General features: G+C 43.0%; 1 protein-coding gene across 2 annotated transcripts; it reads right to left on the reverse strand.

Annotated features, from left to right (window-relative positions):
• Positions 1-360: 360 nt before the first annotated feature.
• Positions 361-15,157, reverse strand: rfx4 (regulatory factor X, 4). Of its 2 annotated transcripts, none has more exons than XM_028958422.1 (18): positions 14,843-15,157; positions 12,815-12,901; positions 12,571-12,625; positions 11,786-11,909; positions 10,691-10,752; positions 10,258-10,471; positions 9,570-9,647; positions 9,173-9,336; positions 8,939-9,039; positions 8,766-8,824; positions 8,497-8,641; positions 7,865-7,959; positions 6,213-6,330; positions 5,231-5,350; positions 4,969-5,130; positions 4,638-4,764; positions 4,412-4,547; positions 361-1,672 (listed from the first exon to the last, which is right to left on the reverse strand). In XM_028958422.1, the coding sequence occupies exons 1-18, from the start codon at positions 14,883-14,885 to the stop codon at positions 1,403-1,405; spliced, it is 2,160 nt and encodes a 719-aa protein (XP_028814255.1). In that variant the 5' UTR covers positions 14,886-15,157; the 3' UTR covers positions 361-1,402. The 2 variants fall into 2 exon arrangements, with proteins under 2 accessions (XP_028814255.1, XP_028814254.1); XM_028958421.1 differs by having other exon boundaries at positions 4,638-4,803.

Here is a 15,157-nt window from a genome sequence, read left to right on the forward strand (position 1 = left end):
GCAGAACCGACGTTTACAGTCACAGCTGCTTCACACCCGCGCGTAGTGTTCCCGAGTCTGGCCTGCACTGCAGTGAATTCTGGCTTTTCTTTCTTTTCTTTTTTACAGTACCCCTACGTGGGTTTTTGTGGACAACTCTTTATAACAATAATGGAATGGTTTTTTTTTTCTTCATTTGTCATGTTTATTGCCGCCATGCAATTGAAAAAAAGTTTCTGCTGAACTGGAGCTTTTCTTTTTGCCCATGATGTGTTTAATGCCAGTGTACGTGCAGTAAGAAGTATGCCTTGCAAGTAAAAATAACACACACGAGAGCGGATTTTAAAAATTCTTTATGTGGTTCACCACATGTATTTTTTTTACACGGTAACGGACGTCACCACAGAAGTTATTGAGTGCTTTTATTTACAGGAAAAAAGTGACTATAGATCATAAATGTTACATTTTTCTTACATATTTTTTTCCTTTTATTCCTACCCATAGGGTAATAGGTCCACGGTAGCCTCGAGTGCATTTAAAAACACACAAACCTAGGTTATTATCCACACTAACCGTATAGAACAAATACTGCACAACAAAGAAAAAGCAAAATAACAGACACCAGGTTACAATGCTATATGTCTATAATAAATTCTTCCATGAAATACGAGCACAGAGGCTGTTACAATAGGATACGAAGTCAGCCAGAGCACCTTGAGCCCATGGGAGAACGATTATTTACATGGAACCACAATCAGACTGTATCTGGCCTGGGTGTAATGAGCCGCGGGAATAACTCTCGCACTGCTTCATTTCCTTTGACGTCTGTGCGACTGGCCAAAGCCCAACTGACCAAAGTGAAGGAGGAAACAAACAAAACAAAAAAAAAAAGTCATTAACCCCCGTATTTCCTGATCCCTTTTGTGCAGTATCTGAACAGGACACAGGTGCATATGGCAGAGACGATCAGGGAGTGAGGCGTGTGAAAAATGTGCTCACACACCCAACTATACACACACACACACACACACACACACACACACACAGCAACATGTTTCAACATGAAATGATTGCACTGACGTCAACCAGCAACCCATGAGTACACAGAGTCCCCGTGAGCATATACATCTGTGGCTGAAAATGGTCAGGTTGTCAACACTGTTTAAAGACGAGACAGGATTATTGATGAGAGAGAAGGAAGAACAAGGCACAAGTAGTTAAGATAATAAAGTCTTTAAAAAAATGTACAGAGTTTGGCTTGAGGACAGCACTTGTACCAAAACATTCTCCGACCAATGCAGTTCATTATCAGTCACTCCATTTCCCTTAAGTGGATCTTTAGTGTGCAAAACACACACACAGATTGTATGGCTGGCTGCAGCATGCATGTGAAGACGTGAGACGGAGGCCTGGGTTGATGCGACTATTTAGCCCAGCCCGCGCTGGCCTCGCTGTTGATGTAGGCGAAGCCGGGAAAGTGTTGTGCATGTTCATATTCCGAGTTCCTGCGGGGCGCCAGGGGGGAGTACATGTCACCGCTCGGGTAGCGGGAGGAGTGCATAGTGGGCGTGGAGTAGCAGCTGTTGGCTGAGGGTACGTCCGGCCAGCGCGGAGCTACTGGCGTGGAGTGCAGCCTGGGTGTCCCCCCCATCAGGCATGGCTCCATTCGCGACATCTGGCTGTTGAGAGGGTACTGCAGATGACAAAGGGGACAGTGAGTCAGGGGACCAACTTACCCGTTGATCAGCTACTGAGGTGCTATCGTATTGATTTTACCTTCTGCACAATGGCTCCATAACATGAATACAGACATGTTTTCATATCCAGATATTCTTTCATAACACACATTTCATTTTTTTTTCCTTTTATGGTCACTTGGCCGAGTTTTGTCTTTCTCATATAAACACCGGAGCCTGTAATGAAGGGCCTGCACAATTATTGTACTATAAAAAAAATCTTTGTGTGCTGCTGCCACTCATGTACCATGTATGCACAGTCCAGTGCGCACATAAAAAAAAGATCTGCAATAACTGTCTGCATAATGCAGTTCTGGAAAAAGATGCCACTTCAGAAACTACCAGGCTTTCACGTGGCAGTGTTCCTACAGCAACACACCTTCTCCAATCATCATGAGATGCTAGACGATCAGTTCAACCAAATCTCACCAAGCAAGGAACGGTTTTGAGAACCATGTCTGTAGACTTAACCCTCACATTTCACCCGGTGTTGGCAGCTGAGATAAAGTTAAAGTGTTTGTAATGTGTGGGGAAAAAATGAAATAATGACCCACATCAAAACACTTCATTTACAGTACAAGTATAAAAAGGGTTTAACACAGTTTCTAAAGCCAATTTTGTGTTATAGCATTTAATAGTGGGTCTAACCTACGTTAATACATTTTTTAGTGTATTTCATTAGAACATCTTTCTATTTTTTTTTTAACAATTTCAGCTAATAACTTTCAGTTGACAACTGGAATTTTGAATGTAAAGATCATTTAACACAGACGCAAAATGTTGCCGAGGCCTCTGCATACTCGAAAGCACATGCTGGAGACATGGTCGGACATTTAAAGTTTGATTTGTGCAAGAGATTAGCTAAAAGCATTTTTGTTGCTATGGGCTACTGAGCGCAAACAGCAGAGCGCACAGCTGACATGTGTAACTGTTAAAAACCAAGTTCCGTTCGTGTCATCCGTCCCAGACAAAGTGTGCACATTGTGCTCAATTTAAGTTCAATTCTGGGGAGGGGGAGAAATTAGCGGAAGTCAAAAGCCTATCTGGGGCCTCCAAATATAACCTTCTGACAGTTGTCTCTATTATGAAGCATCATGCCGCGGAAAGGGAAAGTCAGTGAGGGTCAGCGGTCAAAACGGGCAACTGGACGACCCCTTGTTCATGCACAGAAAAGAGACTATTGAATAACAATATTTTAATAAACACCCGCCCGCCTTCGTCCCGACTCTCATGTGGAGGCCGTGGAAGTATGAAGTGACTTTTCAGTGTCAGAGGAAGTTATGAGGCCACCGTTTTCGTCGCGAGTTCGGGGTTGGAAGGGGCGGCATGAAATAAGGACATGCTGGAATCCAGCCAGGCCACCTTTCACTGAGGGAAAGGATTCAGCACGGCAGCTCCAGAAATTCTGAGGCCCAGCTGATCTCTCCTCTCACAATGGCGGCGTATACTGAAGGGCCCTTGACAGGAAATTACCATCAGGAGGGTCCTGCTAACGCCTACCGCTGCTAACAATACGTCAGCCCCCTCCCTTACCCACTCCAGCGCAAACCTCACTTTCTCAAAGCCAAACTTCTTCAGTAGTGCTCTGCCTTTTACCCACGCTCTATCTCTTTTCCACTCGTTCACTTTAACTCTGACTCCTACACTACACACAAAAGCACAGTTTTGATACTCTAAATTATAATTGTGCTTGTCCACAGATTTTCAGACCACTACTGAACGCATTTTATAAAAAAAAAAATGCATTTTATAAAAAAAAAATGCATTTTATAAAAAAAAAATGCATTTTATAGAATGGTGACAGTTAGAGTGTCATATACACAAACTCAAAACACATTTTATAAATGTAAGCTATATCAGAGATCTGGGCAATGAAAAATACCATTGATCTGGGCAGAAGAGTTCTGGGTTACAACCACAAGCCACATCAGCGTATCAAACTGACAATATTTGGCTTTGTAAAGTTCAGTTCTGGTCACAAACTTATACATTCCACATTCCATAATGTAATTGTGGCACTGTCAGACTCTAAATTCCGCCAAACTCTATCCTCTTTGTACGTTGCTGTGCATGAAAGCATCTGCCACGTGAATAAATGTAAATGCAATGTAAATGTCTCTTGCCCAACACACCTGTTTCACTAAAGACAGATGTAACAAGCTTAGAGTTGACATATGGAGATTTCTCTTTTCAGTCAAAACGATTCATGCAGGAAACCTTCTGGTGACCCTACCACTTCCAGTTTACTCCACCTGTGAGCAAATCCTGTAACAACAGGGTCCCCTCCACCTGACAGACCCCCACGCAGCATTACCACAGGCTGCATTTGACAAGCTAATGAGCCAGTCTGTCATTAAAATACACATTAACATTCCAGTCTGACTTACAGGCCCCATAAAATTCAACCTTTCAAAGAGCCAGTGAGGAATTTACACTGTGGAAAGACAATATGGGAACTACACAACAACCGGCCCTCTATTATCAGACTATGAATACACATACAGATGTGATTATGAGCACATAAAAAGACCATATATATGACAGTGATCATAAAGGAACAGAGACCATGTAAAAGGTCCAAAGCAATCATTTGCATAGCAATTTCTACATGCTACCTGAACCTTAAAAAATGTAATGAGTAACTAACCAACAGACCACACTGCCAAGTTAAGGCAGTGATTTCTGTTGAGACTGACCTGGGCAGAGGTACGGTGGTAGGAGGGGTAGTGTAATGGGGTATGGATGCTTGCTTCATGGGGCAGACTAGGGTACTGGCTCTGCATCGGGTGATGCTGGTTAGGGTAGCTGCTGTAATTGTAGCTCCCGGTGTAACTGAGAAAAAGAGGCAACAAAAACATTTGTTACAACATTTGTAATTAATGGCCAAATGAAGCGAACAGAAATGTGAATATTTGAGTTCACCTGTGCTCGTCCCGGTGAGGGTAGACGGGCATTCGATGGCCAGAGGACGGGGACGGAACTGCAGGGCCGCTACGCATGCAGGGGAACTGAGAACCACCATCGGGCGGAGAGCCTCCTGACGTAGTAACTGTGTACGTAAGGGACCAGGTATATGACTGAACAGCTCCTGGCACATACACACATACACAGAATAAACAGATATAACAATAAACATGCAAATAATATAGATTCAGATAAATGCAACATATTTTTCAATCTAGCTATCAATAATTTAAATATTGCTATAAACTTCCTGACCCGTAAAGTCTTCTGTGCAAACAAGCTGCCCTACCTGTGTTTGCTGGTACCACACTGTATTCTGGAGATTGGGCATTGTTGTTGGGTGAACCACTGGCAGGTACGCCCACCGAGTGGACAGATTTGGCAGGAGAGTACGGTCCAGGGGACGTGGATGTGGGCGTGGTCTCGGACAACATCATATACTCCGTTTCATCTGTGAAGAACACGCGATCATGTCAAGCGACAGCTCTGAAAGACACATATTGCACTGTGATATCTGTTTTTACGCCATTGAGCCCATTGGAGAGACTGACCAGCACTGGCCTCTCCCTTCATGGCTCTCATGAGTTCATTTGCCCTCTCCTGGCAGTGCAGAGACTCCAGCAGGTAGAGGACGTAGTCATCAAACATCAAGTGAATCAGGTGGAAGGAGCCTGTAGACAGAGATGAGAGAAAATGTCCCCAGTGTCCCCAGAATTACACTTTTCCATTGCTTTCAATTAATTCATACACTTCACGTTACAAGGTTTTCAAATGACAAATATCTATTGCACTGCAATACAAGTTTTATATAAAAAATGCAGTTAAACTTTAGTGGCTGTTGGACATTTTCACTGTCGAATGCTCATGAGGAAATAGCAATTTTGTTCTCCTACAAAGCTGCAGTCGTGGACATGACGCCCATTCCACACTGGCTGAAAGAGAGAGGCGAGAACTCGGCTAGAGCTTGACACAATCTGCACATTGTGCTGGTCACTCCACTTCCCTGTGTGCATAATAAACACCAGGCGCCATTCAGCGCGGAAGAGTGCAACACTGCCCGGTCATAAAACGGAATAAAAAGGGAGGGGGGCTCGCCTTTGTTAATTAGCTGTTTTGGTACAGGGGCGCTGCATTATCAAAACATTGCGACCAGCTGTGTCTTTGATATGCACAGACAAGTCCAAAGAGGAGGGACCCTCTCTCTCTCTTTTACAGCCCCCTACCTTTCTTCGCTAACTCCGCCGCATACGCTGGGCCGCCGCCGAGCAGGGCGGCCATTTTGCTAGGCTGGAGGCGGCCACAAGGAGCTTGGGAACTCAAGTGCTTTCAATCTGGCCCACCGAGATTTTAGTGAATCTAATTATACGTGGAATGATTTGTTTGTGTGTACTGAGATATATATAGTTTGTGGTTATGTTTATATGTACGGTGACTAGGCAAAGCATTTAAAAAAAATAATAACTGGGTGTCCTGTATACGTGAAAGTGAAAAGTAAGAGTAAAAGTGGAAGTGACACACACAATGTGTTCTCACCAAAGCTCGGAGCACTATGGAGAGTCATATCCCGGATGACTCTGGTCCCAAAGCATGACCACATGAGCAAGAACTGCTGCGCCACCTTCTTCAGACTGCCGGGCCTCTTCCCGGCCACCTAAAGGGGACATTACCATAAGAAAAGCCCAGAGGACAGGGGAGGAGCAAAGAACTGGAGCTGCTTTAACCTCTAGGCCCACATCGGGGTTTAACCCCGCAGGAACGAAAAACATGTCAACAAGTCAACTATTTGATTTGCCCCTGGGGACACACCCTCCCATTGAACCATTGTCTAGTTGGTACAGACGTCACCATGGCAACAGGATTTTTACAAGCCCATATCTGAGACATAATGGATGCAAATAGGGGCCATGAAGACATCATTAAGTTGGAGAATTGCATCACGAGTGCCCTAGTGTGAGCAGGCGCTGACACTGCTGGTATTCCTATGCAGTGCACTCTTTACATTTAAGAGAAAACTTTGTTTTTTAAAAGCATTGAGTTTGGTGCAGAGAAGACATTTTTCATTATCACAAATTAATGAGAAAGTGCTGGCAGGGTAGTCAGCCTCTCCGCTCCCAGTTACAGGATACTCGACAGTCAGTTCTTTCTTCTTGACATTTAGTGGTCTTATTCTCTAAAATGTCTGTGCAAATTTGAAAAATATTGTTAAACTAAATTCATGACAACCCTGAAAAGCTTAAATTAAAAAATAGTGTTTCTTCTTCCAAGTTCACGCAAGCTCGAGCCCGAGTAAAATGGGCCGCATCAGGTCCCAAGACCATCAAAGATCATCAGCTGTTACATGACTTTTAAAAGGAGACACACGTGGTTGTGGAGGTGCTGGAATATGGAAGCAACACACAAAGTACCACATGACAAGGCTCACTACGTAAAGCCAGCAAAGATTCTTTTGACCTGCGCTAGTTTTAAACATTGTATTTTTTTCCTGCGCTTTCAGAAACTGTGTACTTCGTTATACATTCATGTGTCAATCATATTTCAATGACTTTTCCACAACTTTATATTCCAAAACTTTTCAGGCCTGGAAAATTCCTGTTCAAATTCCATGACTTGTCCAGGTTTTTAATAATTCTGATTATACTTCTCCAAACAAAAGGACAGGGCTTTGTGTCATTATACTGAAAATTAATAATTGGTTACTTCAGTTCAGTTTAAACGTAACCAAACTTTTTTACTGATTACTGCACAATTGGATCAATTGTAGGCGGCTCAGTTAACAAGTCTACATGATTTTGTCTTTATTAATATTGACAATATGAATCACACCTGAGGTTAATTAAAAGATCAGACTCACTCTATCACGTCGATAGCTGTTATTTACTATATCATGTATACTAATGTAATATGTTATAGTATTTGTAATATGTTACTAAATCCTGTATACTTCTGTACTTGTGTACTCTCTGCTACATTTATATGTAACATACATCCTGACATTTGTCTAAAGCTGAATTAATATTTCTTCAAAAGGAATAAGTAATAGACACATTTCAAGAACCATAACTGTTCATTTTAAACCAGTTACTTGATATGATATTACAATAGTGTTCTTTTTGATAACACTTCCAAGAAAAACAAATGAATCCTATGTTGATGCAAAAAAGCATGATGTTAATATTCAAGCTGACCTTCACAACACATCTATCCACCATAGAGTCCAGCCATTCGATGTAAGATTCAATGGGAGACTGGTCCTCCAGCAGACGATCAAACTCCTGGTACACTGAACAGAGACAGGAAACAAAAACAGTCAATACATACCTTTTTAGCAGAGGCAGACATTTTTTACTGGATATGGTTGATATATGCATGAATTCCCTTTTATTATAAAATTCGACTTTCACTTTCTGGAATGACCCAGAGCAGGCCTTTAGGCCGAGTTGACATTGAGATGAATTGGGAATGCCTCGGCAGGGTGTCAGAGATCAGAGTGCGCTTGGTTAACCTCTCAGTCTGCATAATTAAAGTCTGACTCACACAGGCGTGGGAATGATCCAGCAATGATCAACATGAAGCAAACAAACAACGTATACAAACGTGCACATATAATGGCCTACTTTTTTTTTCTTTTCTCTGATATCAGATTAATTAATCAGATTCGGGGTTAGTGTGGCACTTCAATGTATTATGCTGAGTGTAAGCGTATGTATGTGTATGTATTTGTTTTGTTCACAGGATGATGCATTCTGATTGGTTCTGTGAAATGTAATTTGACTGACAACAGGACTTTGACCTGTTATGGGCTAGTAATGTCACTCACGGTTGACGATAAGCCGCCGCTGGTCATCCCTGGAACTCTCCACCGTGTAAAGAGTCTGCTTGGTGATGCTATTCAGATCAACATTTCTCCAGTCTTCCAGCATCTGGAACGTAATATCTGTACTGTGTATTACCGTTCGAGAGGCCTGAAACACACACGCGAATACAGACTGTTAATTAATAGTAAACTTCACTTATTATATAAGGCAAATTAAATAAAATGTCTGTTCAAGACATCTTAAATAAAAAACAAGGCAAGAAACACATTACCTGACAAAGATGGTTTAAGGATGTTTGCCGTTTCAGTATCTGGGAAAACCTTCGTGACACTGTGAAGCAGTAAAATTACAGTAAAATTATTCAATATTCTTGTTTAACAGTGGTACGGGACAACATTTATGTGCATTTATACATATATTGCCATGTGACAATCAAGGGCTTACACTCAAATTTGATGTTCCTGAGGTTTTCTGGCAGGTCGTGAAGTGCTATCCTTAACCAATCATCCAGCTGTTTGGCAAATTTTCTGATAACTTGAGTCAGGCTTCAAAAGAAACAATACATACACATTAAGCTAAATGTGCAACAAAAAAAAAAAGATCGAATCAGATATATTCTAAGTGACATGATCCTTCAGCGAGATGATTCAGTGTGCATTTCTGACAGGGTTCCCTCACCTGTCAGGCAGCGCCTGCAGGACAGTGGGCATGAGCACTCCAGAGATGGCCTTGTAGAGGATGGAGTCACAGACACCCACAATGTTGACGACAGTGGAGGACCCCAACACTGGGAGCATGTGTGGAGGCATGCCCTGCCAGAAGTGTAACAGGAAGCTCTGGACCTGAAGAGACCCAGTCAAAAAAAATAATTAATAAAATGCTAATTAAGACATTAACAAAACCACAATGTTGTGCTGAGACTAGAATTGGAAAATTTGGATGTTAGGTCATTTTAATTTTCACTTATGTGATGTACACAACTTTTGGAATTTAACTACTTAATAATATAATAATGATAATTATTATATCTGGTTTAGTTAATACTAAAAAATAACAAATAAACAAACCGTCTTGCCTCATCAAAGTTGGCCCGAATGACCGTGTCCAGAATTCTCTGACAGTGTGTTCTGTACATCATGATGAACGTCGCGACCTGAGTAAAGAAAAGAGTAAATTTTTCACTCAAACTTCACTGCTGAGGTGACAGAGTCATCTCTGGGTCACTGGTCTCACTGCATCAGCGACAATTACATTACACATCAGTATAACACCAGTTACGCTACCCTGACACTGTTTTCGCAAAAATTCTGGCCAGATTATTATCACATTTGTGGACTTTATACAGACAAATACATAAAAGAAAATTCTGGACGCTCAGCAAAACAAGATTAAATTGGCCCATTCACCATACCCTGCAACATTTAAGTAAATTCCTGTCCCAGACCTATGCCAGGAGTAAATTACACTGAATAAAAAAAGGCTTTTGAGATCAGCAACACCACAAACCATTTAAAATTACAGCCCTCTCTTTAAAGTGAGACAGCTAGGGCCTGTCCTTTGTCTGATGCAAGATCTTATTATCTACCCCCTCCCCAGCCACCCCAAAAAAAGATTAAGAGTTCGCAAGGAACCAGCACATAAATCCTTCAGATCCTTCTTTAAATCCCAGTGGCGTGAAGGTCCGAGATCCTGATGAAAGGGGAACCGGAGGGGTGGATAGGAAGAGGGGGTGTGATGGTTGAGCATTTTAGGGTCCTGTTTACCTTCTCTTCTGGCAGACCAGCAGGCAGATTTAGGTCTTTGACATTTGGAAAGTCTGGCAGGAGCGTCCCTAGCTTGGAGCGTGGTGAATACGCCACTGTCTGCTTGGTGACCTCTTTCTTGCCCGTCTCGTTCACCCATGCAGCGCCTTTTTTCGAGTACATCACATCGTAGTACTGTGAACTCTCCTTCACGGCTATGCCATAGTAGTGATACCTGAAAGAACAGGGGACTTTTTTTTATTTTAAATATCATTATTATAACCTCAATTCATAGTAGCGCCAGTAAAATGGCCATGGTGTCATTTTTTAATTCTTTTTGGACAGTTTTTGTCTAAATCGTTTTTAAATCATATAAAAAAACATTTATATAATTTTTATTTATTTTAATTTTTTTTTGTTAAAGAAGCAAAAACCAAATGTGGATTAAACTCACTTTGACTGGCCCCTGGTTCCCAGTCTCCGCGTGGTTAATTCAGGGAACTGCTGCCTGATAATCTGTTGGTGTTGAAACGAGAAGTGAGAAGTTTTTTTTCTTTAACACGGTTCCAGTTCTACCTCTTTCTCTATTGTTTCACCAAAATTACTGTTACCAAAAAAAAAAAAAAAAGTGATGGAAGTGATTCAAAAATGTAAATAAGATACTGGACACTCTTGAACGATTTGTGAACGTGAACACAAAAGGAGCGTGCATTCATAGCTCCAATCGGGAAAGAAATAAATAAACAAGGAAATGGGTAAATAAAACATATTTATGCCCTTTAGTGTCTTTCTTTGCCTCTCTTTTTCTCCCTCTGCACACTTTTTGTCCCCGAGACTGGCTCCTTGGTCCAACTCCCAGTGCAAAAACTTTAGCAAACAGTGGAGCGCTCCATTGTGCGGGATGAAAAAAGGGGCCAAGCTGTGAAGTTTCTGTCAGGCCCCGTTTGATAAATGAGCAGACGGAGAGGCAGCTCAAGCTCCCTCGCTTTTTTTTGTCCCGAATCAATGAAGCCTCCCTAAAGGATACCCCACGCTGCTCCAGCCACTGATCTAACATTCCGCAACATCTCACCCTTCCAAATTTCCTTTAATTACACATTAATCCAGACCCCCTCTCTTTTTCAATATCCTCCGACAGGAGTGCAGGGGGTGGGGGCGGAGGAGCTGTGGAGGGCTCGGCGGAGGTTAGGTGGGTTGAGGGGTTGTGGGAACAGAAGAGAGTGTGTCTTTAAGTTGATATTGTTGTCGTCCGGGGGTTAGAACAGGCAGGTCACACGTGTTTTCTATTGTTCGACTGATACTTCTTACTGCTGTTTGCCTATGACGACAATCCATTTTTTTAATTCTTTAAAGTTAATGACGTTTCAATTATCACTGTATTTTCTATATATCATTTGTTTTGTAAAGACACAAGTGTCTGCAATGAATGATAGAACAAGTTCTACTTCTCGGGAAGTATGCAGAACTCGTATCACATGGATAAACAATCTGCGCACACATGACAGGATCACTATTATCATTGCGACGTTCCTGCTGGTCCTCAGGTTACCTTCCCAAAGCTGGCAGCGTTCACCGGCTGCGTGCCGTTCTTCTCGCAGAAGTCCAGGTAGTGCATGTAGAGAGCGCTGCGGGGGATGCACACACCTTCCGCAATCTCGTAATTCTCCTCCAGCCTGTGCGGAGGGAGGCGGGGATTAGAGCCGGCCTCTGGCTCTCGTGCGAGGCGTGGAACAAGCACTCCAGATTACAAGACCTACAGACGTTCGCTGCAGAATTCTCATCGGCAGGAGATTACGAGTCCCAAAGAATGCTCTGGGCATTCAAAAGCAATAGCAGGTATATGATCCTAAACAGAGAAATAATCTATGGCAGGACAATAGTTTTGGAAAGATCCTAAAAACACTGTCTAAAGATTCGTCTGACTCCACACTGACATCAAGACACATAAAAAGCTATTTAACCAACATGACATCTTCACATTATAGTCCATGACTAATTCATATTCAGCCTTCGCTTAATCCCCTCACCGATCCAGATGTAAATCTTATTTTGCAGATCTATTAATGACAATAAGCGGCCGAGTCGTTTGCCAAAAAGAGATTTTCAGGCACATTTAGATGAATCTGATATGTGAAATACAGGACAACTATAAGGAACCTTTCATGTTTCATTAATTTTTTTGTTTTTTTGTTTGTATTTTTTCTAGTATTCTTTAGTATTTGCAGATATTTCATTTGGAGGACCAGCAAAATGTCCTCACAATCACAGATGCTCCATCTGTCCCTGTCCCTGTGAGGACATTTAACACACGTGAAATATTTTACACGCACTTACCACGTCAGGGTAGCTGGTGTTGAGTGTTTGGACGTCCTGTTCTCTTTTTCCTCATCTGGTCAGCAAAAAAATAAAAATAAAAAGGCATCGTGTTATTTCAGTCGTGCAGATCAACGCAACACGCCACGTTCGGTTCTCAGATTCAGAATCGATTCTTCGATTCGCTTATAAAAAGAAGTGTCCGTGGGGTGGGGGGGGTGAAGGTTAGAATTAGACGGCGTCTCCCCGCTGGTCAAACTCTTACTTTCATCCGTGGACACGTTCCCGAGGGACGTGTGGCTGGAGTACCGCTTGCTCTCGCTCTCGTTGAGGCATCTTTCAATCCAGCTCTCTACACAGGACAAAAGGCCACCGAGTCAGAAATGTGTAATAAAAGCACGAACATGATTATATTGAAATATATATATATAAATATGGTATGCACAGTGGTTTCGAAACACGGCGCCTGGGAAAACTCCCGGAACCGGGCAGGCGTGGGGGCCTCGTGGGACAAGAGCAGCGGCAACAGGTGCCTCGCTGCCATCACGGCGCGACGTCGCACCGCGTCGCCCGGTCTTCTCCTGCCGCCAGCCTGGTCATTAGCGGGATACGTTCCTTCCCAAAGGCCGCGTACGGTCCCGCGGGAAAACCGGGAAAACCGGGCGTTTCGGACCGCGAATTCCCATTTAAACACGACTCGCGGTGGTTGCCAGATATGTCGAAAACACGCGGAACAAGTCCGAAAACATCTCCCGGACTTCACAGCCTGTGTGCTGGTGTTGTGTCGCACGACTTGTGTCGTTTTTAATTACGTTTTCTACTTTAACGCGTTTTAAGGATGTTTCTAGTGCGTGTTACAGACTTTAGGGAGATCGAGTGTCGCCGATTAAACGACCATCGCCATGGCAGCGGTCGCCAGGATCAGGAAGGGTTAAATGTTCCGGGGAGGAACTTTTGCGACTTTGAACTTTCGGTGGATAAACCGTCACTTAAGACGAGGGGATTTGCAGCGAGTGTTGGAGCTCTTATCCCTCTTTAAAATACAACTTTTATCCCCCTGTTCGGACGACATATTCGGTGGCCAAGCGGATGTAGACCTGGGTTTATATTAGAGGGGGCGTCAGTCGAAGTTACCAAAACCATTTAAAGAAGTCGTCACCGTGCGACGATCCAAAAAATGAATTATTCTTTGTTGTTGTTGTTTTTTTATTTTATCGAGGACTGGGATTCGAGCCAGCAAATTTGCCGCCAAATGTGAACAGGAGCCAAACGGTCCTGCATGAACCTAATCGATGCATACAAGTTCCTTCTATAAAAAATAATGATCGTTTGATCATAATTGCCACTGCCACTACTAAAACAGCCAACAAATTGCTTCGAAGTAGCACGGTCGCGGGTTTAGGTGAAATCGGCTAATTTGGTTCAATCGGTTTATTGATTTATTTATTATTATTATTATTATCCATTGATAGTGTGAGTGATTCCGCGTCTTAAATCTTTTTTTTTTTGTTCCGATTTAAGGCCTGCCGCTCTCCGCACCATCATTGCGCGTTAACGAAACCGTGCGCGACTAAAGTGGAGCTTTAAATAATTGGATTAAATTGCATCTAGGAGCGAGGTGGGGAGCTTTTTAGGGGGGGGGGGTCTTATTTTAATAATAAAAAAAAAGAGACAACAATCGAGTTGATTTATTTGTGACACTGAACTGTTTCGTTACGCGCCGTACGTCACGCTCCCATTTAAGCGCCATCACCGCGCATCATTATTTAAATGCAGTAAAATGAGCACGCAGAAGTTGTAATTTTTGGTGCGTTTTTGTATTGATTTTCGGGGTTAAAAGGCGCTTTTTCTTTCTAAAGTACACGCTGTTTGCAGCAGGTGCACCAGCAGCACGTCTGCGGCCTTCTGCCGGTCAGTGCAGAGGATGTAAAAAAATATATATATTTTCCACCAAGTAACCGGGGCCAAAACGTGCAAACCAACATGTAATGTGGACTTTCCACAAGCTCCTACCCACTATTGTAAGGAGAAGAAAAGATAAAAAAAAATAAAAGTTAAAGTGATCTCGCAAATTATGTTAATTTAAATATAGATGCTTATAGATGCTTCCTACTTCTTATCACACTTTGCAAAAACCAAAAAGTAAAAATGTAGTAAATGAAATATGAAAGTAGTAAAGGAACAGCATAATGAGAAAAGTAGTCACACGCTCCCAGGCCCTGTGGCACTGCGTTCCAAAGCGGCCAGGCTCTCGCCAGCATCCTGGCTTGCTGGCGAGTGTAGCAGGACCAACCTGTGGAATCCATATCAGGCTCTTCCAGCAACCCACAATGCATCCTCTTCCCATCAACGGTGCAGCGCTCCTCCAGGAAAACGGCCTTGTGCAGGATTCCCCCTCCTCGGCGAGGCTCCTAGCGTCTCCCTCTGTCTCTCTGAGCCCACTGGTCTTCGCCGAGATGCATGGGGTGTGAGGGTCCGCACAGAGAGAGAGTGAGGGTGGCGTTGGTGGTGGAGGACACGAAGGAGGTGGGGATGAAGGTGGGGTGGGAGAGGGGGTCAGAGTCTCCAGAAATCCAGCGGGGGGAAAAGCCAGAGCCGTCAAAATGTT

Source organism: Denticeps clupeoides, chromosome 17 (genome assembly GCF_900700375.1).
Source record: "Denticeps clupeoides chromosome 17, fDenClu1.1, whole genome shotgun sequence".
Lineage (NCBI taxonomy): Eukaryota > Metazoa > Chordata > Actinopteri > Clupeiformes > Denticipitidae > Denticeps > Denticeps clupeoides.